The sequence below is a fragment of the Arachis hypogaea genome, chromosome 9, assembly GCF_003086295.3.
Source record: "Arachis hypogaea cultivar Tifrunner chromosome 9, arahy.Tifrunner.gnm2.J5K5, whole genome shotgun sequence".
NCBI lineage: Eukaryota > Viridiplantae > Streptophyta > Magnoliopsida > Fabales > Fabaceae > Arachis > Arachis hypogaea.
The window spans coordinates 2,169,110-2,190,831 of NC_092044.1; the positions used below are offsets into that span (position 1 = coordinate 2,169,110).

The window sequence follows — 21,722 nt, forward strand, 5'->3', positions numbered from 1 at the left end:
TTCCACATGGCCTTCTTCGTGGGATCTGTCCGCCATCGATGGATGATCTCTCGGGTCCCCGGCAACGGCGCCAATGTTACGGTGGGTAACCGGAGATTAATTGAACGGATGGCCCAAACGTGTGAAGGAGGAAGTTTCCGTCTGAGTATGCAGCTCGGGAGACTCCATCCGACTTGTGTTCGTGAGTGAATGGGGGGTGGTACCTACAAAGACACTCCGATGCTCAAGTTAGCAAGGGTGTGAGCAAGTCTAGAGAGTATTGGGCTTAGAGATACCTGAGGGGTGTCAGTGTATTTATAGTGGTGAGCCAATAACCACCGTTGGAGTAGTGCCGTATCTTTAGGGTGCTAACCGCCCCATTATCTTGGGGAGGTTAAGATATGGCTTTATGAAGCGGTTAAAGAGATTTTAGGGGCGGTTACTCATTTGAATGAGTGTTCATCTGCCAGCTAATCTCTCGTCTGACTTCTTTAGAGCAAGTCGTGGTTGATACCGACTTCTTACATGAAGGTCGGTACTTAGCTAGGCTTAATCCTTCAGATTAGGCCTTTTATTTGGACCTGGGCCTTTGTCGTTGGGCCAGGATATAAACAGTATTCTAGTTTAGTTGAAGAGCATAATTTTTTTTTATGATTTTAGGCTTAACCTTTAAGTTGGATAGTCACTCATCCTTTTAAATGAACCCAATAAAAAACCCACCAAGGCCCAAAACTATACATCATAAGCATGATTTTAATGTTTTTACATATTTTGACATAATTTTAAAATTTCATAAAAAATTAATCAGACTTTTCTAAAATTAACCATGATTTCCAATGAACCAAAAAAAAAAAAAAAACGGAACGAATTTTCAACTTTGTAGAATCAAAATCATATATATAATATTTACTTTAGGCATCCACATATTGATACGTGATAATTCAAGTTACGTGCAAGATAAATTTATCTCTGTTATCTCTAAATTTGGTGTATTTGACAAACGCATTTAAGAGGATAAGAGTGCATTTAAGTTTTTTGAATGTTATTTTTTTATGTTTGGCAACATTTTTTCTCTAAACGCATGAGTAATTTTGTAACCTAAACCGCGTTTACTTGAAGCAAGAAATTGTTGCTTCTGCATTAACTTAAACGTGTGTTTACTTTGATGATTATTATTAATTTTAATAGTTTTTTCCAAAAAAATTTTGAAATTTGTTTCAAGTCATTTTAAATATTTTAATTTTTTTTATCAATTTTTAGTATTTTTTATATTTTGTTTTTTTATTAATTTTTATTATAATAATAAAAATTATAACATACTAAAATAAAGTATTATAAAAAATACTATATAAAAAATATATTAAAAGAAGTATAAAAAAAATTAAATATACTAAAAAAATAACATTATAATTAAATATTATATTTTTTTAGTAATTAACTAATTATCTATCTAAAAGTAATTTTAACTAATATTATTCAAGCAATATTCATTTTATTAAAATCAATTTTAGTATAAAATTGCCAAACATAAATCATGTTGGCACAGACTCACTTCTACCCAAAATCAATTCTACAGAACCACTCTCATTCAAACTCTAGTTTGACAAACGTTAATACAAACACACACAAATTTGTCACTTTGACACTGCTAGTCCCATTGCCACCACCACCCATCTTTCTCCTTCTTTCTTTCTTGAGTTAAATCTCAATTTGGCCATGAAATATGGGTGGATGCTCAGAATGATTCCCCACAATTTCGTTGGCCCTAATTAGAACCCCCAAATTTGCAATCGTGGTTCCATCTTGTCTGCGATCATCTTCGTCACCGGAATACTGATCTAGCGCAATTGCATGACATGGTGGACACTACTTAAACGACAGTGCATTGGTTTCGCGCCCAAACCCTTTGGAAACCACGTAGTGTAAAGATTTTCTTGATGTTTTGCAACTTATGATCGTCGTAGTAAAAAGAAAGAGAGTTTTAACCCACAAAAAACTGAAACGACGTAGTTTTCAAAGAGTTTGGGTGCAAAACCAATACGCCGTCGTTTAAGTAGTGTTCGCCATATCATGTAATTGCGTCAGATCAACATTCCAATAACGGAGATAATCACAAAGGTAAGTCGGAGCCACGATTACAAATTTGAGAGTTTTAATTGAAGCCAACAAAATAGTAAGAATTATTCTGGACATCGAACTAAATTTTAAGGGTCAAATTAAGATTTAACTCCTCTTTCTTTTTTTTTACGAGTCTTCATTCTTTTTCTTTTTTTTTTCTGCTTTCATTTTAAACATAATTGTTAGTTATATAATTTTACCATATTTCACTTTCACTTCTACCTTCAGTCTTATTAACATTGAAATGCATGTAATGCTTTTATTGTTGTTGAATCATATTTATTTTTAAAACGTTTAAGAAGAATTTGTAATTGAGAAATAATAGGAATCGTTTATGGTATTTCAAATGAATTAATAATAACAATAATAATTTAGTCCTTTAAAATATTTAATTTAATCTTTTTCATATATTACAAAATTAATTTTTGGCTATTTCCAAGATTTAGTCTAATTCCGCCACATACATATCATATTTATCGATATCTTAATATTTTTCAAGTTATACCACATCTTCGTATGGTGAGTATTTTATTTTTCTTAAATGTTTGATAGCTAAATTTACCTTCAATATATATACTATAGCCTTTAATTTGAGCAGAAAATTACTTAAGGAGATATATCTATTCCAATCATTCTAATATATCAAGAAAGAATAACACACTTTAACACATGTAATAATGAAGATTGATTTAAATCTCTATTCTTTGCTTCTTGCATTGATAGACAAATAAATATTTCATTCCCTCATCATCATTATTATTACTAAGTCCGAAAATTCATATACAATTGTTTTTATATAAAATTAATAATAAAAAATTATTAGATAATAATTTAGTTAAATTTATTAAATTATCTAATAATTTTTATCTATCAACTTTATATAAAAATAAATGTATGTAAATATTATTATTATTATTAGATAAAAACTTGTATACAGTTATCTTCATGTGAAATTAATAATAAAAAATCGTTAGACAATAATATAATCAAATCTATCAATTCATCTAACGATTTTTACCTATTAACTTTATACGAAAATAATTGCATATAAATCTTCGCATTATTATTATTGGCACCAATATTGGCATAAACAAGATGCAGATCCCTGGCAATCTGAGATTACAGCTACTACTCCAGGTACAACATCCCTAACACAAAGCTGATAGCAATCTTCACGTACGCACTTATCCAGGTACCAAATCTTAAGCCCACATTGGTTTCTTTGACCCACACCCACTTCACTTCTCATCACTGACACATACAACACGGCAAACACACTACAATTCATCAATTAGTCTTATAATAACACATTTCAATGTAAATCGAAGAAAATTTTATGTTTTAAGCTGTTCAAATTGTGATGTTGATGGTTTGATGAATCAAAAGGGATTAAGAGAGGGAGAAAATAAGTTCTTCTCATTGTTGAAGAGAATAAAAAATCCCTCTTAAAAAATGTTTGTTGAGTTATTACACCTTATATATTATGTATTCTTCATATACACTCGCTAAAAAATAATTACAATAATAAGTCTATTATTAATAAAGAAATAATCTAGATAACATAAATGTTACCATTTTTTCTTTAATAAAGCTAGGACAAGAAGATATTAACATGCATGAGATATGAATCAAGATATTAGATATGTATTTGAACAAACCTGAAACCAAAAGAAAAAGTGAAAAAAAGTTTGCCATGCTTAATTTTGCCATTATTTATCAAACAAATTGGTGCCCTGTTCTCAATATAACAATGCTTAATCTATCTATCGATCTCGATGCGTTTTGGGATGTATATATAAGCAAAATTAAAATAATAAAATTTGGTGTGTTAATGAAATTAAAGTACTTATCTCTTGCTACTCATGAAAAGTTATTGCTCATGAATGATTTTCTTATTGAACCGCAATTATATTGTTTAATTAAAAGAATATTTATATATACTTAATTTAATTTGATAAAACTGTGTTCTTATTATTTTATTATATTTTTTATTCAAATTTTTTTTTTACGGTATCTTCTAATTGGCAGATCAAGAATTAATTCGTCGAAAATTGGAATTCGGAGTTCTATTTAAAAGTTTATGACTGATGATCAATACATTATTAGGACTAATGAATTAACTACTAGAATATAGACTAACCTAATTTAGTTATATTTTCTTATTTATTAAATCATAGTTTTAAATTTTAAAATATTTTAAATAGCAAATTCGACTTTTAAGTAACATGAAATATTTAAGAAAGTAAGTTATTTTAGCCTACAAAACTAAAATAATTCGTAGTCCTTGTTCATTGTTCAATATTAGGCATTCTCTCAACAATCTAGTCAAGTTTTTGTATTTGGACAGAGCAAATTTTTTTTTTTTTGGTTAATTTTGGACAGAGCAATCTAGTCAAATTGAAGAATATTTTTTTATGATTTTGGGCTTAAGGTTCAAGTTGGTCAGTCACTCGGTCCTTTTAATGAACCCAATAAAAAAACCCACCAAGGCCCAGAACTATACATATATCATAAGGATGATTTTAATGTTTTTACATATTTTGATATAATTTTAAAATTTCATAAATTAATCAGATTTTTGTACTCTTTGCTCTAAAATTAACTATGATTTCCAATGAACAAAAAAAAAAAATCTAGTAACTCTCATCGAGATTTCTAATTATGATCGGAGGGTATATGAACTTTTTTTAATAATTATATACGTTTAAGCCTTTTTTTTTAAAAAATGGAGGTGGTAGCAGCTAGTTATTATTATAAATTTATTGGAAATATCGATTAGAAAATTTAGGGTGTTCCTCGGGTGGGTCGTTGAAGATGATTTTTTTTAACTAATCTATTTGTTTAATTAATGGATTAGATTTGATAATAAGTTTTGCAATTTTTTTTCTTTCAACCTTATTCTAACCAATCTAATATATTTTATCGGTAGATTTGATTGAGTAGACTTCATGGGTCTAATATTTAAAAAATTATATTTTAGTTATATATATTTGAGTTAATTATTTATTAAATAAAAAATCAATTATATTACATAAATTTAATCAACCATATTAATTAGCCACTATTCAAAAATACATGTTAATATTCATAAAAAAATTTGATCATACTATTATAAATAAGTTTGATTATTCTATTATATTAATTATATTATATATGTATGCGCCTTATAAGATTAGATTAATTGAATGAGTTGTATATATATGTTAAAAAATATTAAACCCAACATGGGTTCATGAATAATGATTTTTGGAATTCAAACAAACTCATAATTTTTTAGTTGAAATTGAGTTGGGTTGGTCTAGTGGTTAGTTTATTAATCTGTTGGAGATTCGAATTTCGCTTTGTGCTTATAGTAATTTATTGGCCAACAACAAATTCTTAAATGCAGTTCAGTATCGTAGCGAATTAGTCTTTGATCTGTTGAATTAGGAGATACTAACAAAAATCATTTTCTAGTTGAATTAAGTGCACATTGTTTTATTGATTTGATGAGTACATATGATGCATGATTTTGTTGCTCCCAAAATTCTTACTAAGACACTGTGCTACCACATGGAGTGCCTCAAAAAGTAAATGCATTACTAATTGGTTTCCTCAAATAATTAAATTCGTTTTTTGCACGTTGGATAAAATCTTAAGTTCTTAACCTTATAATGAGACCGTATCCCTTAATTTCCTTGCTTTATGAAACACCTGAACCCCAACCTAACATGGCCTAATTTAACTCTGACCAAGCTACTAGTAATAACTACTACCAAACACACCTTAATATAGTGATGAGAAAATGGAAGAAATGGTTCTCTTGGTGAAGGAATTCCGGTCGGACCAACCGGTTCAAGTTGTTGTTAAGGTTTCTTGGAAGTAGGTTCCCATAATAGAGAATGGTTGTGAGTGTTGATGTTGGTTCACACATTAGTGATCTTGCTAGCTTCACTAGTGACCGCATCATTCTTGCCATGAGAATCTGCACATATATAAATTAAGACATAAGGATGTTATTTAATTAAATTCAATTAATTCTATAATAATAACATTTGTAGTAATAATTATAAGAAGTTTATTTATAACATACCATGGTGATTGTTGTCTTATATATTAATTCATCATAATATGGAATTGATGAATGACACCAAATCAAAGCAAAGAGAAGAAGAATATATGGTAGAGCGAGGAAGAGAAAGAAGCACAATAATGCTTATGAATAAGTGAAGAGTAGTAGTAATGAAAGATAAAGATTGTACCCTTCAACTTCACCTGAAAGATGTATCTAATTAATCAAATTGTAATACAAAACCGGAAAATGATAAAAAGAAATTAGAAATAAAAAAGAAAAACCAAAGAAGAAGCTTAGTGTTAGAAATTAGAATGTTAGTGTTGCTGTGTTGGGGTGGGAAACTTTAGAGTGCTCTATTCTGGCCAAGAATTTATATAGAGAAAACAAAAATGGGTTGAGAGTGTGGGGAAGAGTGAAGCCAACAATTGGGCCTCGTTGCTGCCAACATAGGGCTTATCGAAATAGAATATTCAATTTTTTTAACACAGTAACTCCTATATTAGGAATCTAGTTGGGTTGATTTAATAGTTAGTTTATTAGTTTGCTTAAACAGGTGTTAGAAATTCAAATTTCACATTATGTATATAACAATCTATTAGGGACGAGGTTACAAAATTGAATTTTATTCAAAAATTTATCGTTGTTCAATAGATTATTATATGTATAAATTAAAATTAAAATCCCACACTTACTCTATTTAAATAAGTATTAAAAATTTATTATTTAAAAAAATATTAAAATTTTAAATCATATCTTGTGTATATATCAATTTAAGTAGAACTTAGACGGCGACGAATTAATTTTTAATTTATTAAAATAATAAAAAATCATTCATAGTCTTAGCTTGATAACCAACCAACAAGGTAAGAAATTATTATTATTATTAGGTTTAATTATTTTGTTGGTCTCTATAAATTCGTAAAATTTTTAATTAGAATTTTATACTTTTTTTATTAAGTCTTTGTACCAATTTTTTTTAAATTGGGTTCTTACACATTTTTTTTATTTGGGTCTATGTACCAATTTTTTTTGTTAGGTCCCTATAAAATTAAGTCAATTACTGTGAAAAGAGACCTAATTGAAAAAATACTGGTGTAGGAACTCAATTAAAAAGAAAAAAAAGTATAAGAACCTAATTAAAAATTTTGCAAAACTATAAATACCAATAGAATAATTAAACCTTATTATTATTATTATTATTATTATTATTATTATTATTATTATTATTATTATTATTATATAACTCTCTTACATACTAACTGCATTCTACTTGAGGGTTATTATTTCATTGTCTCCATTAACACCCAAATCTAGAGATATAGTATATGAGGCTTACATATTTGACACTAGCCTCACCACACAATGTAAGTACAAAAATAAAAATGCCTTATGTATAGGAAGTTATTCGTACTGGTTGGGTAAGAAATTGAAAATTGCCCTTGCATACCTTTGTTTCATCATTTTTAAATGCCCTTGCAGATTACAATGTTTGAGATTTGAGATCAGTTCCATTATCCGCCACTTGTTTTTCTTCTTCTATTTGCTTGTTTTAGATACTTTTAATCTTTTATATTACTATATATGTACTTTTTGATGTACCTTTTGGATGATTTAAAAAACAAAAGAGAAGAAGAATACACAGTCCCCATAGTTTGGGATGTTCACTTTAATTAGTTTAGTTGATTAGTTAATTTCAAACTACATGCCAGGATAATTTCACCTGATAAAAACTGTGGGTGCAATGCATAACATGCCACATTTATTCAGGTGAAGAGGCAAAAAAAGCTTACACTATTTGGCTAATTAAATAATTAATGTTTCTTCAGTTTTGTTGGGAGAAAAATGGTAAAAACTGTTTGCTATGTGGCTATTGGTTTGGGAGCGCCCATTGCTTTTTAGTTTTTATGAATAGAATCATATGAAGCTGTTTTGACTTTTAAAAGGTTGAATATGAGTTTTATCACTATACATGAAGAAAGGTAAATCAAATAAGTGATAAGTGATTACTGATTAGTGAGATCTTTTTTTCACTATTCAAATTTAGATTTTGTGCTAATGTTAGAAAAGTATAATATAAGGACCATTTGATAAGAGATGTTTTTATATTTTTTTATTTTTTTTTTAAGTTAGAACTTTGACTTAAATTTAAAATTTTTAGGTGAAAACGAAAAAATTATATCATTTGAATTCTAACTCGTTAAGTAATATTTAAAAAAAAAATCATATTCTAATCTTGTCATATGATAATTGATACAGAAAACATTCAATGAAATAATAATAATAATAATAATAATAATAATAATAATAATAATAATAATAATAATAATAACCCAAATAAAAAGAGATTATAATTTGATAATACTAAAGTTTAAGAAACTGATCATGATAACTATATAGTTTTAGAAGCCTTAGAGATACATTTACATTATATTACATCACACAGAGGTGATATATGCTAGATTTTAGACCAATTCAAAGCATTATAAGCCATCATACTTGACTATAGTGGAATTCAAAATGACTTTCAATTACATATATCCTTCATTTTTGCTTCAGCTTTTAGGATAGTAAATTAGTAATGATTAAAAAAAGGACCTATACAGATAAATAATCATACTTTATCTTCAACCATCATATGAAATTTAATTTAATAATATACTAATTTCTTTCATGCTTTCGGTTTTTCGGAGTCTTGACTTGACACATGCCAAATTAAAAAAGACAAAATAGTAATATAAATTAAAGAATATATCCTGACACATTGTAATCCTTGCATTATTTGAATTTTAAATTTAATTTAAAGATTCAAAAATACTAAAAATTATAATCTATTTCACAACCTAAAAATTTGCTATCTTAACCTCAGCTATCATAATATATTTGTCTAATAGTATTGCAAGTGAAAAGCATCAAAATTTTGCCAAATACTGTCAACCATAGTTCATAGCCATATGTGGAATGCAAGAATGATCACAATTTACATATATAAAACAATCTGATAAATTAAGATAATTACTATAGTTCTTAAAAGTATTTATCTAACTTACTAAAAAAATTAAAAATTAATATTTAATTTTAAAAATATAAAAATAAATAATTATTAAATATTCAAAAGTTGCCATAACAAATAAGTTAGGAAAAAATTAGACACTAAATTATAGGCACTATAAAATTCACCAAAAATAGTATCAAAAACATTTATACTTAAATTCAAAAGTTTATATCAGTGTCATTAAATTATTTATCTCAAAAATTTAAACCGATAGAAAATATCTATAACAATCAGAATATCAGCCATGAAAATCTGTCTTTGCCTCTTTGGTTATCACTTATCAGTACAGAATCACCCTTCTTTCAAGAAATAAATGCGTAACATTTTGAAAAACACACAACAACCCAGTATGTTTTTGCTTTGACTTTGAGCATAAGACCTCTAATAGTTAATTTCTTTTTTTAAATTCATGACTAATCATTAATCTAATTTGCATCGTGAAGCAACTTAAAAAAACACAGAAGAACCTAATATCTATGATTATGATGATTAGTTGTTAGACTACACAGATTACGAATTGAATAGAATAGTAACTAAACTTCAAAAACCAACTTAAAAGGCAAAAGTTTTCTCGTAAATTTGGTGATTTACGTGTTGACTTTTTTGTCTAAATTAACGGCACGGTGACATTGACATTCCAATCCCAATTTGACCTAAAAAAGTCAAAGAACGGGTCCAATTATGAACATGATTTTCCAAATCATAGAAGTGAAATGCGCGTCGAGTCAAAGTGCGTTGTGTTGAGACTTTGTGGTTTCTGGTATTAGCGATTCAGATCCTTCTTAGTTTTGCCGCAGAAGCTTCAACCATTATCAACCAAGTAAAGGTACCGTGATTCTTCAATCCCTAAATTTCACAGATTCACTTCAATTATTCTTCAGCATAAACTCAAGTATTTTCTTTTCTTGCATTTCTCTTATTACCTATTGAGGATGTTGACTATGCTTGCATCTCATCATGAATTAAAGAGAAAGAGCTTTGTTGTTTTTCTTGCTTAGAGTTTAATTAATTAATATAAAAAGTGTCTCAGTCTTTTTCAGTTTTTGTGTTTCAGAAGTTGCTTATCTAGAAATAGTTATACGTTTGTTTACTAAGTCAGTGATAAATTGATTAACTATTATTAGAATTATCAAAGGTTTGATCACTTTACAATATAGAAATATCCCTGATGAAGACTCTGCCTAGAAAGGGAAAATATTGCAGTAGAACTCTATTACTTGCCAATAAAAGATATGGACCTTTTGCCAAATTGCAATGAGTTCTTTCTGCCTAATGTTTTGTTATATATTGCAGAACAGGTTCTGTGGATTGAAGAGCTTTGATTTTAGCAACCACAATTTACAAGACATACCAAGTTGAAATCTAATTCATCTCCTGCAATTTAATGACATCTCATCCTTAATTTTATTTGTCTGATTTTGATGACTAAACAGAAACCATACATGGTCAGAGTTAATCTTCATCTTTCCTATGTACTATTGCTCATTTACTTCCTTTTTTGGGTCTTGATTAACACTACAAAAGCTGATGATATTGGTGTTTACTGGGGCCAAAATAGTGATGAGGGAACTCTTGCTAATACATGTGAATCAAGAAAGTACTCCTATGTAAACATAGCATTCCTTACCACATTTGGAAATGGTGAAACCCCGGTACTAAACCTGGAAGGACATTGTAATCCTTCTTCAAAAGGGTGCACTGGTCTTAGCTTAGATATCAAAAGTTGCCAGAAGCAAGGGATCAAGGTCATGCTCTCGATCGGAGGAGTATCCAGTACATCCCAATTGACTTCTTCTAAAGATGCTAAAAATGTTTCTGATTATCTCTGGAACAATTTCTTGGGTGGTAAGTCATCTTCGCGCCCTCTTGGGGACGCAGTGTTAGATGGGATAGAATTTAACCCAGGTGATAATGGATACTCAATATACTGGATGGACATTGCGCGTTATCTCAAGTCCAACTCAACACAAAATGTGTCTATAGGTGCAGCTCCTCAATGCCCCCTTGTTAGTGCTGAGAACTCTACCTTTAGTAGTGGATACTTCGATTATCTTTCAGTACAATTCTACAACAATCCTCCATGCAATTTTGTGAGTAGCAGTACTAGTGGCTTCATAAATGCATGGCACCAATGGAGCAATTTGAAAGTGAAGAAAATATTTCTGGGGTTGCCAGCATCTTCTGATGAAGCTGCATCTGGCTATATTCCTGCAAATTTGTTAAATTCTCAGGTCCTTCCTATCATAAGGAACTCATCTAATTATGGAGGCATAATGTTGTGGGACAGATACAGCGATGTTAAGAGCAGATATAGTGATTCCATCAAATTCGATACAGGTCAGCAAATAACACTTGCTCTTTGACACAACCACCACCACAATTTGTATGCATTATTGAAGAAGAAAAGTTGTTGTTTAGTTCTAAGAAGTTCACTTTTTTCTCTATTTGTTGGTGGCATGCAGGAGGGCAAGCATCCACACCTGCCGAAATGAACAAAACCCACACAGGTTAGTATATAGCACTTAACGGTTTAATAGAAAGATCACAATAGTTTATAGTGTTGTATGCTTTGTGTCTAGAAGAAAACTAAGTTGTTATTCAATTCTGCTTAATTCACTTTTTCTTTGTTTGTTGGTTGTACAAATTAAAGAAGGGAAAGCACCCATTCCTGTGGAAAGCATCAAACCTCATGCAGGTTAACAACACTTTGTGTTTTACAGTTTATACTTTATAGTCTTTTACACTTCTAGAAGAACTTTGGTGCTTTATTTATCTGCTAAATTCACCATCTCATGTTTTCTATTTTTGTGGTTGGTATGCAGGAAATGGAAAACGCCATCTAGGTGAGCAAACAACAATTAGTGGTTAATTAAACAACCATAACTATTCATAGAAATGTACACTTTTAGAACAAAATTCGTTATTTAATTTACTGTTTAGTCACCAGTAAATCAATAGTTGCTAACTGCAGAAATCAAATAAGCTAAAACAACTATGATAATAAAAAAACAAAAGCAATGATGAAGAGGAGTAGAGGAGTATCCACAGTTGTCTCTTTGCAATAGTTTTCTGATCTTCGAAAGTAAATTCAATTGTTGCCATTACTACTTTCACAACCTGCATATTGTCCTCTGATGAGTTGCAGTTATAAGGATAGTTATTGGCGTGGGAGCTGCCATTACAATATGTTTAATTTGCTACTTGAGCTGTGTATGTTGGAGGAAGTACAAAGCAGAAGGTAGTCACCACTTTATACCTTCTAATTTTAATCCTTAAGTAACTTATGATGACTTGTAGAGTAAGAATACTATGTAACTCCATTTTGATTTCACTAGTGGATACAAGAAACAGGCAAAGGAAGCTAATACATGACATTGGAGGTGCTGCAATGCTTTCCAGGATGAATTACATAGCAAAAAAGTTTAAAAGAGAGGCTAATGCAGGCGATGAGATTGAAATATTCAGTTTTGAAAGCATGGTCGCTGCTACAAACAATTTCTCAAGCTCAAATAAGCTTGGTGAAGGAGGATTTGGACCTGTTTATATGGTATTGCCTAGATGCATTAAGTTTAGAAACCATCTACATAAGAAAGTAAGTAATGTCATGACACTTTCAGGGTAGATTGACAAACCAACAAGAAATTGCGATAAAGCGACTCTCTAAGAGTTCGGGGCAAGGGTTAACAGAGTTTAAGAATGAAGCAAAACTCATTGCAAAACTGCAGCACACTAATCTTGTGAAGCTTATAGGCCTCTGCATCCAAAGAGAAGAGAGAATGTTGGTCTATGAGTACATGTCCAACAGAAGCTTAGACTTGCACTTATTTGGTAGCCTTTCTTCTTTATCTTAACTTTTGAATGATCCTAACAAGTTTTATTGCTCATTAGTATGCATTATGTTCTCAAATAGATGCTGAAAGAAGGAATGTTTTGGATTGGGAAAAGCGGCTTAACATCATAGAAGGCATTGCTCAAGGACTATTATATCTTCACAAGTATTCAAGGCTAAAAGTGATTCATCGTGATTTGAAAGCCGGCAACATCTTACTTGATGATGAGATGAAACCTAAGATATCGGATTTTGGCATGGCTAGAATACTAGGACTAACAGGTTCTGAAGAAAAAACAAACCGAATTGTTGGAACACAGTAAGTATGCAAAATCATTGATAACCTCTCTTTTAGTCTCAAATGCTATGACCTACTTACGTATATTATCACTTTCAGTGGTTACATGTCTCCAGAGTATATGTTAAATGGCGTCGTCTCCCCAAAAGTAGACGTTTTCAGCTTTGGCGTATTGCTGCTAGAGATTCTCAGTGCAAAAAAGAATAACTCCTCTTACAACCCTGATTTTCCACTACTCAATCTAATTGGACATGTAAGTCTTCAAAGCTTCTGGTGTATCAAATTCAAGTTCCAACTTCCAACTATCTCAATTTTAGAGTTTATAAACCATGTTGAGTTTCTTATAGGCATGGAAGTTATGGAATGAAGGTAAAGCTTTAGAGCTAATGGACCATGGATTAAATGAAACATGCAACACTAAAGAAGTATTGAGATGTATCCACATTGGCCTATTGTGTGTGCAAAACGTTCCAACAGATAGACCCACCATGGTTGATGTTGTCTCTTTTTTGTCAAATGATGCTATTCAACTTGCTCAGCCAAAGCAGCCAGCATTCTTCATCAATGTTGATACAAACCAACAACAATTGCATACTAACACAAAAGAAATTTTCTCCAAAAATAGTTTAACATTATCTGATGTGGATGGCAGATGAAACATGGCAATTTGAGGAACATTTAGATAATTAATTAGTGCAGGGGCAAAGTTACTCTTCATTCATAAGTGTTTCATGCTTTTTGCTGAGGAAAAAAAATGGGTTAATTATTGTGTACAAAGCCGATCAACATATAGACCTACTATGATAGATGTTGTCATTAATCTTTCAAATGGTTACATAGATGTTATCTTTTGAATTATATTGCTGAAATACTAACATTGTGGATAACAAAGAAGGATGCTACTCCATAAAATGGTTACATCGATGTTATCACTTAACTTAAATTTTAAATGTTAAATTTTTTTTTTTGCCAAAGATAAGGAGACTCGAACCTGCAACCTTTAAATGAGTATGAAGAGATTATACCATTTGAGTTATAACTCGGCTCCTGCACAGCTACACAATAACAACAAAAATGATTGACTAACTAACTGTATAAGCTTAAACAGAAATAACAGATTTTGTTTGCTTCACACCTAAGCAACTTCACTTATAAATAGTGAGAAGAGACACATCAGTGAAAAAAAAAGAATAGTGAGAAAGGAGCAAAAGAGAAGGTAGTGTGGAAGATGAATTTTTAATTTTTTTTAATGTCTCTTTGTATTCTCTATGTACTTTCTATCTATTTTCTTTCTTTTTAGTTAAATTATAATCCCTTAATTCTAGACATTAAATTATAAATTTTGAAACAAAATTAATTAATGTTAAGTAACTCAAAAATAATTCCCTATACTTTCTTGTCAAGCGTAATATTATTTTAAAATTTTAATATTATTAATTTCTTTACAATTAATATATATTTTTATTTTTCATTAAAAAAATCTAAATATACAATTAATTAAAAAATTATAAAAAATTAACTTTTAGTTAGTTAGTATTAGTCAATTTTTCTTTTTTAATTTCTAAGAATTTTCTTTTTTAAAAAGTTAGAATTTATAATTTAGAGATTGTCAGATTGCATTTGAGATCCTCGTTTTACATCAAGGTTCTGGGGAGCCTTTCAACGTGCATTTGGAACTTAGTTGAGTTTGAGTACTGCATATCACCCTCAAACAGGTCAGTCAGAGAGAACTATCCGAACTTTTGAGGATATATTAAGGGCTTGTGTTTTGGACAAGCCGGTGAGTTGGGATCAATATATGCCACTGGTAGAGTTTGCTTATAATAATAGCTACCATGCGAGCATCGGAATGACTCCATATGAAGCTCTGTATGGCAGAAAATGTCAATTTCCGCTATGTTGGTATGAAACTGGAGAAAGGAGCTTATTAAGGCCTGAGATGATAGCTGAAAACTGCTGAGCTGATAAAGAAGATTCGTAGCCGAACGTTTATAGCCCAACATCGTCAGAAGAGCTATGCTGATCAAAGGCGAAAGCCTTTGGAGTTTGAAGAAGGGGAGCATATCTTTCTGAAGGTTACATCAACCACTGGAGTGGGAAGAGCTATTAAGACTAAGAAACTGAATCCCCGTTATATTGGACCGTTTCAGATCCTGAAAATAATTGGGTCGGTAGCTTATAGAATTGCTTTACCACCGTATCTTTCGAACTTGCACGACGTGTTTCATGTATCACAGCTTCAGAAGTATACTCCTGACGCGAGTCATGTTCTAGAACCGGAATCAATTCAAGTGAGAAAAGACCTAACACTTCTAATAATTCCGGTGAGAATTGATGACACTAGCGTTAAACGATTGCGCGGGAAGGAAGTATCACTGGTAAAGGTAGTTTGGAGTCGAGTTGGTATCGAGAAACACACTTGGAAACTTGAATCAGATATACGGAAAGACTACCCACATCTCTTTTCAGGTAACTGAATTTGAATTTTGATGACAAAATTCTTTATTAGGTGGGTAGGATGTAAACCCCGTTAAATTAGTAAGTAATTAGCCAATAAATTAATTTTTAATAAAAAGATTAAAAATATGAATATTATATTAAATTAGGATAGAACTCATCGAAACGAGAATTTTTACACTAATTTCAAAAAAATCGGTCCAAGATTAAACTAAACGGATCGAACCAGTTGAACCGGGTCCAAACCGAGCATGTAAGCCCAACCGATTCATCATTTAAATGAGCTTATTCCCTTCATAAAACACAATAGAGGCAGCAACGCTCCGGGGGAGGAAAGGAAGGAAAAACATTCCCGAAACCCTTACGGTGAGTTCTAGCTCACATAACTCTTCCGTCCGAATATCAATTGCCGCACCGTTTGCGGTTATGCGTTCACTGCGTTGAGCTCTATGTTTCTACTGAAACAATTTCATAGGTAAGTCATTAATCGCTCTCAGCCACTCTTTTCCCCCCATTTTTTTGAAAATTGGAAGAGATGTTGAATTTCTTTAATTTATGATGTTTTAGGATCCAATTAGCTTGAGGAAAACGTTCACTCTTGCTTATGTGAAACTTGGGTAAGGTGAGGATACCATAAATCCTATTTAATTCGCTGAATTTATGTTTCGGATATTAAATTGGGTATATATGTGTTATGAATGTGTATTAGGTTGTAAATAAATAATTGGAGTATGAAATTGTAAATATCGAAACTTGGAGGAAGATGTTTTATTGGACTTTTGAGGGCTGCGTTCTTTTTAGTAAAATTGCCTTGGATAATATGTGGAAATCGGCCAAGGTATGGTTTAGGTTTCTTGCATTTAATATGTAAGGTTCTGTGAAAACTTAGGTTAGATGACTATAGAATAAGCTGGAATGCAGGTGTATATTTATTGTTGTTGGATTTGTTGGAATATGAAATTGTGTAATATTATTGAATGGTGGTTGATGAAATGATATAGAGCTTGTTGAGTATTGTTGTTGGCATTTGGAGTTGGTGTTGATAGGTTTGGAAATGAATGGAAAGGAAATCTTGAATGAAAAATGAGGTTTTGAAGAATTTGCTAAAAGTTGGTTTTTAGCCGAACTTCACCGAGGTATAACTTGGCTTTCGGACCCTCAATTTGTTTCTAACTTGTTTTTAAATGAAAATTTGGTTCATGATGTTTATGTCATTTGAGGAACAGGTGAAAAATATTTTAAATCTCAGAAGTTATGAGTGTTGGAAGATTATACCTCAAAATTGCCATTTCTTTTGTAATTCTGCAGCTTTGCTGCTGATTCTGTATTTTTAAAAGAACGTACATCCACGCGTACGCGTGACATGGGTTTTGGCGATGCGTACGCGACTGGTCCTATGCATACGCGTAAGGAGCTAACAAGCATGTCCACGCGTACGCGTGACCCACGCACGCGTGACATGAAGTTTTTACCTACGCGTACGCATGACAGGCGACGCGCGCGAGCTGCACTTTCACACTCCCACGCACACGTGTGAGCCACGCGTACGCGTGGACCCTGTTCCAGCAAACATGATTTTTGAAGTTTTAAACCCTATTTTAAACTTCTAAACCTCTATTTTTATTCCTTTAGTCATTAATAATAGTATTAAACCTGATAATTAGATGAAGCTAGGAAGTGGGGATAACTTGGAGATGAAGTAAAGCTGAAAAGTGATGAATTGATTATGAAATGTTACAAATGCTCATGTATGATACTTGGCTTGACAATCAAATGAATGATCATGTATGATACTTGGCTTGAATGATTAAATGATTTGAGATACGAGATTCCCTGGGTAAAGTACCGTGGCTTGCCACCACATGTACCAGGTTGAAAACTCGATACTCTGTTGACCCTACGATGTAAGGGTGACTGGGCACTTATAAATTCCCGGGAATGTTAACCCCCCCCCCCCCATTGAGCAATATTGATTATTTGAGAAAAAAGCTATACATAGACTCTTAGGAATGTATGTCGATAGACAGTCTAAGGTTTTCGGACTTGTCGGGTTGGCTGGATAACCGATAGATGAGCCTCATCAGCCATAGGACAGGCATGCATCATATGCATACTACTTGAATTACTTGTTTGTGCATTAACTGGGTGTGCCTAAGTGTACTTGCCATGCTAAATGTATATTTGCTACCTGCAGTAGTATTTGTAACATTCTTGTGCTTGTCTTTATTTGTTAATTTATTTGTGAAATGCTGACGGAGATGGAAGTATGGAGAAATGGCAGTATGAGATTTAGATTTAAGCTTAAGTTAAGTTAGGCTTAGATAATCTTAGAAAACCACATTTTATGGCTTCTGTTTAATATTTTAGTCTCTATAATCTAAGTGCCGGCGTTCTAGGATTGCCTCTGACATTTTCAGAACCTTATTTATTAAGTGTGTGGCACCTTTACCATACTGAGAACCTCCGATTCTCATTCCATACTATGTTGTTATTTTTCAGATGCAGGTCGAGAGGCGTCCCGTTAGGCGTCTGGGCTCCTGAAGCGAAGTGGTTTCTAAGTTATTTTGTTGTACAGTGATGTATATATATGTACTTAGCTTTCTCTCCGCATAACTTATTCTTTTTTATCCTCTTAGAGATTTATGGAGAGACAGGATTTTGTTTATGTACATTTGGGTTTTGGATATGTATATATATGTGTAATATTCTCCAGCCAGTCTTGACTTCGCGGGCTGAGTTAGGAGCTTGTATTTTGTATCTTTGGCACTCTATTCCTACTTTTACAATCTTATGTTTGATGGTTATAGCTTTCTTAACATGCAAGTTAACTCGTTTCTTGAGCGTTGCGCTTTTATTCCGCGATTTTTATTTCCTCTATTTTTCAAGGCTCCTAGTATATTATAATCTTTCTATTATTATATGTACACATTTTATTTTAGAGATCGTAATACTAATACCACATCACCTCTGTTTTACGACTTAAGCGTAAAGTTTAGTATGGTAGGGTGTTACAATTATTATTGTATACTAACTTTGTTCTAATTACATTAACTCATATATATATATATTTGATGATTTCAGAAGTCAAATTACATATTTAAAAGAATAGAGAAGGTCAAAGTTTAGAGGAACAAATGGCATTTAAAATAAATCGATATAATATTGTCTAATTTCATGAATTTCTGTGTAGTTTACCCTTCTTTCCTTGTAAACATGTTACAATTAATAAAGCTATGTATAAATAAAATCTTGTCAATATGACATTGATTAGACAAGGACTTAGATAGAGAATTTTTTTTCTTTTATTTGTGTTTACTTTCCTAAGTCATAGCTCAAATTTGCAGGGTCTATTACTCTCAATCAATCTGTGCACGCAGTTGTTGAACGTTTCTTCATATCAGAACTAACAATAATGGGGTCGGTTTGTTCATCGGGCATGGCTGAGGAGAAGAAGAAGAAGAAGAAGAAGAAGAAGAAGAATTCCGAGGTTGTTAATGGAGAGAAGACTATAAGGTGTGCTTGGAAGCCTCGGAACAAAAACAAGATCGTTGCTAACAGGAATAATGTATATTCTCCTTATTCAAATTCAAGGACTATTAATGGTGTTACAAAACAAAAGAACCAAGAGACTCGGTTTTCAACTGAGATCAAGAAATCGAATAATCCTACTGCATCACGTGCAAAACAGGTATGTTTACTTGCACCAACAATTTGTTGCTTCTTAAGATTTTGAGACCTCTAGGAACATAAGATGTTATATCAAATTCAAGTTGAAAACTCAGCAAAGTTAATGATTAGATACAATCGTGAATTCTTCCATAGTTGGTTTTGACTCAAAGTTATGTCACCCAAAATTTTCATGATTTCTTTTCTGCTTAATCATTGATGTTAATAAGTAATAATAATACCATCAATAAGTATCCTTCAATCACCATCTCTTCTTCTTCTTCTTCTAAAAGCTTAATTAAAATTGGTATGAGAAGAAAGCACTTGAAAAGTTTTATACCAAACAAATATCCTCACTGCAGAGTTCTTTGTCCAGTCCTCCTAACTAGTTCATGGTAGAATTTGGTTGCCCAAGTGCTTATCTGAATGAAAATATGTATGAAGTTGTGTCCGATTTTGGCAGGGCTCGCAACGTGGCTCCTTGCTCGGCCGAGCCGGGGAGAGGGCGGTGGAAGTTCTGGACACACTTGGAAGCAGCAATTCTGTTTCATTCACTCTCTGAAGAAAACATTCAGTTCCTTAAAAAAGAGATCTTTCAATCAGAAGGAGTTCAAAAATTGGTTTCTACTGATACAAAAGAGTTACTAAGTCTTGTTGAGGCTGACAAATGGTTCTTGCATTTTGCTTTTAATTATTTATTGCTTTTTCCCCTCCTCCTAATGTTCTTTGTATCTGAATCATTTTGTGGGGGAATTTGTAGGGAAGAATTCAATGCCTTCTCCAAGGAAGTAGTTAGATTTGGAAATATGTGCAAAAGAACATCAGTGGCATAACCTTGATAGATTTTTCTCAAGGTGAGTTTATTTTCTCACTTTTATGTGTCAAGATTATGCTAACTCACAAAGAAATTCAGCTTGAACTTTCTTTTTCTTTTGTTTTTTTAATTACTATTTTCATGTTATGAAATAACTTCAGATTAGGTGTGGATGTCTTGAGCAATAAAGACCTTAAGCTAGAGGCAGAAAAGACAATGCAGGAGTTGATCACACTAGGTCACCATCATTTCCCTTATGCAAATTCTACAACAGTGGACTTATGTTCTGTTTGGGCTTGTGCATTTGCAGGTAGTTGAAAAGCTTGTGGATATTATTACCTATATGCATCAATCAATTTCTAAGTTCCTTGGAAATGATGGTATGGGATCTTCACATGAATTCCTAAATCTTAACTCATAAAATATTTTGATACCATATTGAGAATGATGATAGTCAGAAAATAAAATAGTCTTAGAAAGTAGTATAAAATTAAATTTTACCAAATGATAAAAAACATGTAAATCTTACATAGGCTTACAAAGACAACTAATATGCAATAACCTTTAAACTATCTAATAATTATTCAGTAATACGATGTTGATGATTATAGTATAAACTGGGCTAAGAGAAAAGTTTAAAACTAAAGTTTGTGGTTCTGATTATTAATCTTGTAAAATTTTATGAAATTTTGAATTTATAGCAGGTACAACTGTTCTCAAAGACTAGGTGAAGCTGGTCTTGCATTGCACTATGCTAACATTATCAATCAGATAAATATGAGGGACACATTATATCATGGATTGCCCAATAGTATTAAGAGTTGCAAAATATGGATATCACTAAAGAGGTATGATATTCAATCTTGGTGTTTAATTAATTAATTGCTCAATGAAGACTGGAATATTATTTTTTCCTAATGGAATATGCTAAGTGGAAATTTTTGTGCAGTTTTCTTTGACTGAGGTCAAAGCTGAGAGGCTAACCCCAATTGCTACAAATATTATTCATTCATATATGATAATGAAATTTTATTCTTATTTATTTATACAGGAATAATAATGAGTTTGGTGACAGCACAGCCAAGGAGAGTAATCTATATATACATAAACACAAAATACTAGGTTTATAGTGATCTTATTAATTAATTACTTGTATAGTTGTATGCTTTCTAAGTTATTTTTTGTATAGAGAAATTGAAGCTAGCTAGGTGGAACACATATATACGTTTGATGTTCTTGATTCTTGAAGGAGATTAATTCCTTGACACAAATTTGATCCACATATGTAAAGATCCTACCAAAAATATGTAAAGTAATTTTCATTGTGCCTAAGCCTAATTGTCTATACTCAAAATATTGATATCGTGCAGTTTACATTTGGCATTTGTTGGGTCTTAAATCTTAATTGATGATGTCTCAAATCTCAAGACTACTTCCATTTCGAGTTTAGCCTGC

General features: G+C 31.6%; 2 protein-coding genes and 3 long non-coding RNA genes across 11 annotated transcripts; 3 read left to right on the plus strand and 2 right to left on the minus strand.

Annotated features, from left to right (window-relative positions):
• Nucleotides 1-3,138: 3,138 nt before the first annotated feature.
• LOC112712833 (uncharacterized) lies at nucleotides 3,139-3,992 on the minus strand. The gene is made up of 2 exons (XR_003157913.2): nucleotides 3,756-3,992; nucleotides 3,139-3,348 (listed from the first exon to the last, which is right to left on the minus strand). It is a non-coding gene; the product is annotated as an uncharacterized lncRNA (long non-coding RNA).
• A 1,553-nt stretch (nucleotides 3,993-5,545) lies between these two features.
• LOC112709861 (uncharacterized) lies at nucleotides 5,546-6,777 on the minus strand. Its single transcript, XR_003156560.3, has 2 exons — nucleotides 6,170-6,777; nucleotides 5,546-6,061 (listed from the first exon to the last, which is right to left on the minus strand). It is a non-coding gene; the product is annotated as an uncharacterized lncRNA (long non-coding RNA).
• Nucleotides 6,778-9,637: 2,860 nt separating this feature from the next.
• On the plus strand, nucleotides 9,638-14,188 carry LOC112709863 (G-type lectin S-receptor-like serine/threonine-protein kinase At1g11330). Of its 3 annotated transcripts, none has more exons than XM_025761845.3 (11): nucleotides 9,638-10,029; nucleotides 10,497-11,540; nucleotides 11,666-11,710; nucleotides 11,854-11,898; nucleotides 12,026-12,046; nucleotides 12,349-12,441; nucleotides 12,539-12,750; nucleotides 12,821-13,031; nucleotides 13,114-13,351; nucleotides 13,430-13,583; nucleotides 13,678-14,188. In XM_025761845.3, the coding sequence occupies exons 2-11, from the start codon at nucleotides 10,625-10,627 to the stop codon at nucleotides 13,984-13,986; spliced, it is 2,244 nt and encodes a 747-aa protein (XP_025617630.1). In that variant the 5' UTR covers nucleotides 9,638-10,029; nucleotides 10,497-10,624; the 3' UTR covers nucleotides 13,987-14,188. The 3 variants fall into 3 exon arrangements, with proteins under 3 accessions (XP_025617630.1, XP_025617633.1, XP_025617631.1); XM_025761848.3 differs by having other exon boundaries at nucleotides 11,857-11,898; XM_025761846.3 differs by having other exon boundaries at nucleotides 9,883-10,029; nucleotides 10,502-11,540.
• A 1,882-nt stretch (nucleotides 14,189-16,070) lies between these two features.
• On the plus strand, nucleotides 16,071-18,610 carry LOC112709864 (uncharacterized). The gene is made up of 3 exons (XR_003156563.2): nucleotides 16,071-16,262; nucleotides 16,355-16,409; nucleotides 18,287-18,610. It is a non-coding gene; the product is annotated as an uncharacterized lncRNA (long non-coding RNA).
• Nucleotides 18,611-19,038: 428 nt separating this feature from the next.
• Nucleotides 19,039-21,648, plus strand: LOC112712834 (uncharacterized). Of its 5 annotated transcripts, XM_072202265.1 has the most exons (7): nucleotides 19,039-19,475; nucleotides 19,917-20,123; nucleotides 20,214-20,307; nucleotides 20,429-20,505; nucleotides 20,578-20,647; nucleotides 20,969-21,115; nucleotides 21,319-21,648. In XM_072202265.1, the coding sequence occupies exons 1-2, from the start codon at nucleotides 19,200-19,202 to the stop codon at nucleotides 20,013-20,015; spliced, it is 375 nt and encodes a 124-aa protein (XP_072058366.1). In that variant the 5' UTR covers nucleotides 19,039-19,199; the 3' UTR covers nucleotides 20,016-20,123; nucleotides 20,214-20,307; nucleotides 20,429-20,505; nucleotides 20,578-20,647; nucleotides 20,969-21,115; nucleotides 21,319-21,648. The 5 variants fall into 5 exon arrangements, with proteins under 5 accessions (XP_072058366.1, XP_072058364.1, XP_072058365.1 ...); XM_072202263.1 differs by having other exon boundaries at nucleotides 20,429-20,647; XM_072202264.1 differs by lacking the exon at nucleotides 20,578-20,647 and having other exon boundaries at nucleotides 19,053-19,475; nucleotides 20,429-20,577.
• Nucleotides 21,649-21,722: the final 74 nt, after the last annotated feature.

Excerpts from the sequence above, each read along its gene's own strand:
- LOC112709863 (XM_025761845.3), top strand. The coding sequence starts at position 10,625 with ATGACTAAACAGAAACCATACATGGTCAGAGTTAATCTTCATCTTTCC. Across the intron at positions 12,047-12,348 it reads AAATGGAAAACGCCATCTAG|TTATAAGGATAGTTATTGGC; the intron begins GTGAGCAAACAA and ends GATGAGTTGCAG. Across the intron at positions 13,352-13,429 it reads AACCGAATTGTTGGAACACA|TGGTTACATGTCTCCAGAGT; the intron begins GTAAGTATGCAA and ends TATCACTTTCAG.
- LOC112712834 (XM_072202263.1), top strand. The coding sequence starts at position 19,200 with ATGGGGTCGGTTTGTTCATCGGGCATGGCTGAGGAGAAGAAGAAGAAG. Across the intron at positions 19,476-19,916 it reads CTGCATCACGTGCAAAACAG|GGCTCGCAACGTGGCTCCTT; the intron begins GTATGTTTACTT and ends CGATTTTGGCAG.